At 51.9% G+C, this 992-nt stretch overlaps 1 protein-coding gene across 2 annotated transcripts in view; it reads right to left on the bottom strand.

The window, feature by feature from the left end:
- Positions 1 to 734, bottom strand: part of NAA25 (N(alpha)-acetyltransferase 25, NatB auxiliary subunit) — a 61,942-nt gene extending 61,208 nt beyond the window's left edge. For both annotated transcript variants that reach the window (XM_005876219.2, XM_014547736.1), the window contains exon 1: positions 104 to 734. In XM_005876219.2, the coding sequence (XP_005876281.1) occupies positions 104 to 161 (58 nt within the window). In that variant the 5' untranslated portion in view covers positions 162 to 734. The remainder of the gene's footprint in view (positions 1 to 103) is intronic.
- Between the last annotated feature and the right edge of the window lie 258 nt (positions 735 to 992).

Here is a 992-nt window from a genome sequence, read left to right as displayed (position 1 = left end):
CCCAGACCCTCAGCGCCCCTTCTGGGCCTTTGCCCCGGTCTCGGTAGCCCTCGGCAGCGCTCGGCGCTTCCGGGCGGCGACCGGGCTGGCCACAGGCACTCACCGTAAATGGGCCGGAGGCGCCTGTCGTTAGGGTCCTGCACATGGCCCCGTGTCGCCATGATGACAAGCGCAGAACCACAGTGCGCACGCGCGGGGCAGGCCTCCAGGAAGGGGCTGTTAAAGGGCCAGTGCCGATCTCGCTCGTCTATCGCGATGGGTGGCGACCGAACGCACCTGCGCGGAAAGCGGTGCTACCTCGCACCCCTGTTCGGAGAATTGCCTGTTCAAGAGAAACTTCCTCTCCTTTTTGACGGTGGAGTCAGCCTCGCTAAAGGCGGCTGTTGCTGTTGAAATCCCTTCCGAGTCGCCTCCTGGGGCGTGAGGACGGGAAGGGAGAAACTCGGTGAAAGTCAGGGCTCAGCCGCTCCTGCTTATCCTATTTATCCTCGGTGCTGAAGGACCAGTTGGACTTGTCTTTGATTCATTGTTGGGGGACCAGGAAATCCTCCCGGAGAATGAGTTCCAGATCCCTTCACGCCTTTCTCGGGGCTCAGCCAACTAAGAAGCATCTTAGATGAATAGTAATCCAGTCCATTATACTTCAATAAAGCTGGAGAGGAAAAGTAACTCAGCCAGTATGCATGGCAAGCACTTCAAATATATTATCTCCCTAACACTCCTAACAACCCTCGTACCTTCCTAGGAGGTGGATATTATTATCTTCCTTTTTTATCCGTGGGTTTATTCATACATATAGTTATTGAGTGCCTGTTGTGTGGCATGCTCTGTTGTAGGCACGAAGGATGCATCAATAAACCAATAGACAATCTTTGATGGAGTTTTACTTATAATGGGGAAGACAGACAATTAAATGAGTAAAATAGATAGATGTACAGGTGAGCAAAGTAGGTTTACAATTGTGAGTACAGGTGTTAAGGCTATTGTAGTAA

This window comes from Myotis brandtii, unplaced genomic scaffold, assembly GCF_000412655.1.
Source record: "Myotis brandtii unplaced genomic scaffold, ASM41265v1 scaffold482, whole genome shotgun sequence".
NCBI lineage: Eukaryota > Metazoa > Chordata > Mammalia > Chiroptera > Vespertilionidae > Myotis > Myotis brandtii.
This window is presented reverse-complemented; position numbering and strand designations above follow the sequence as displayed.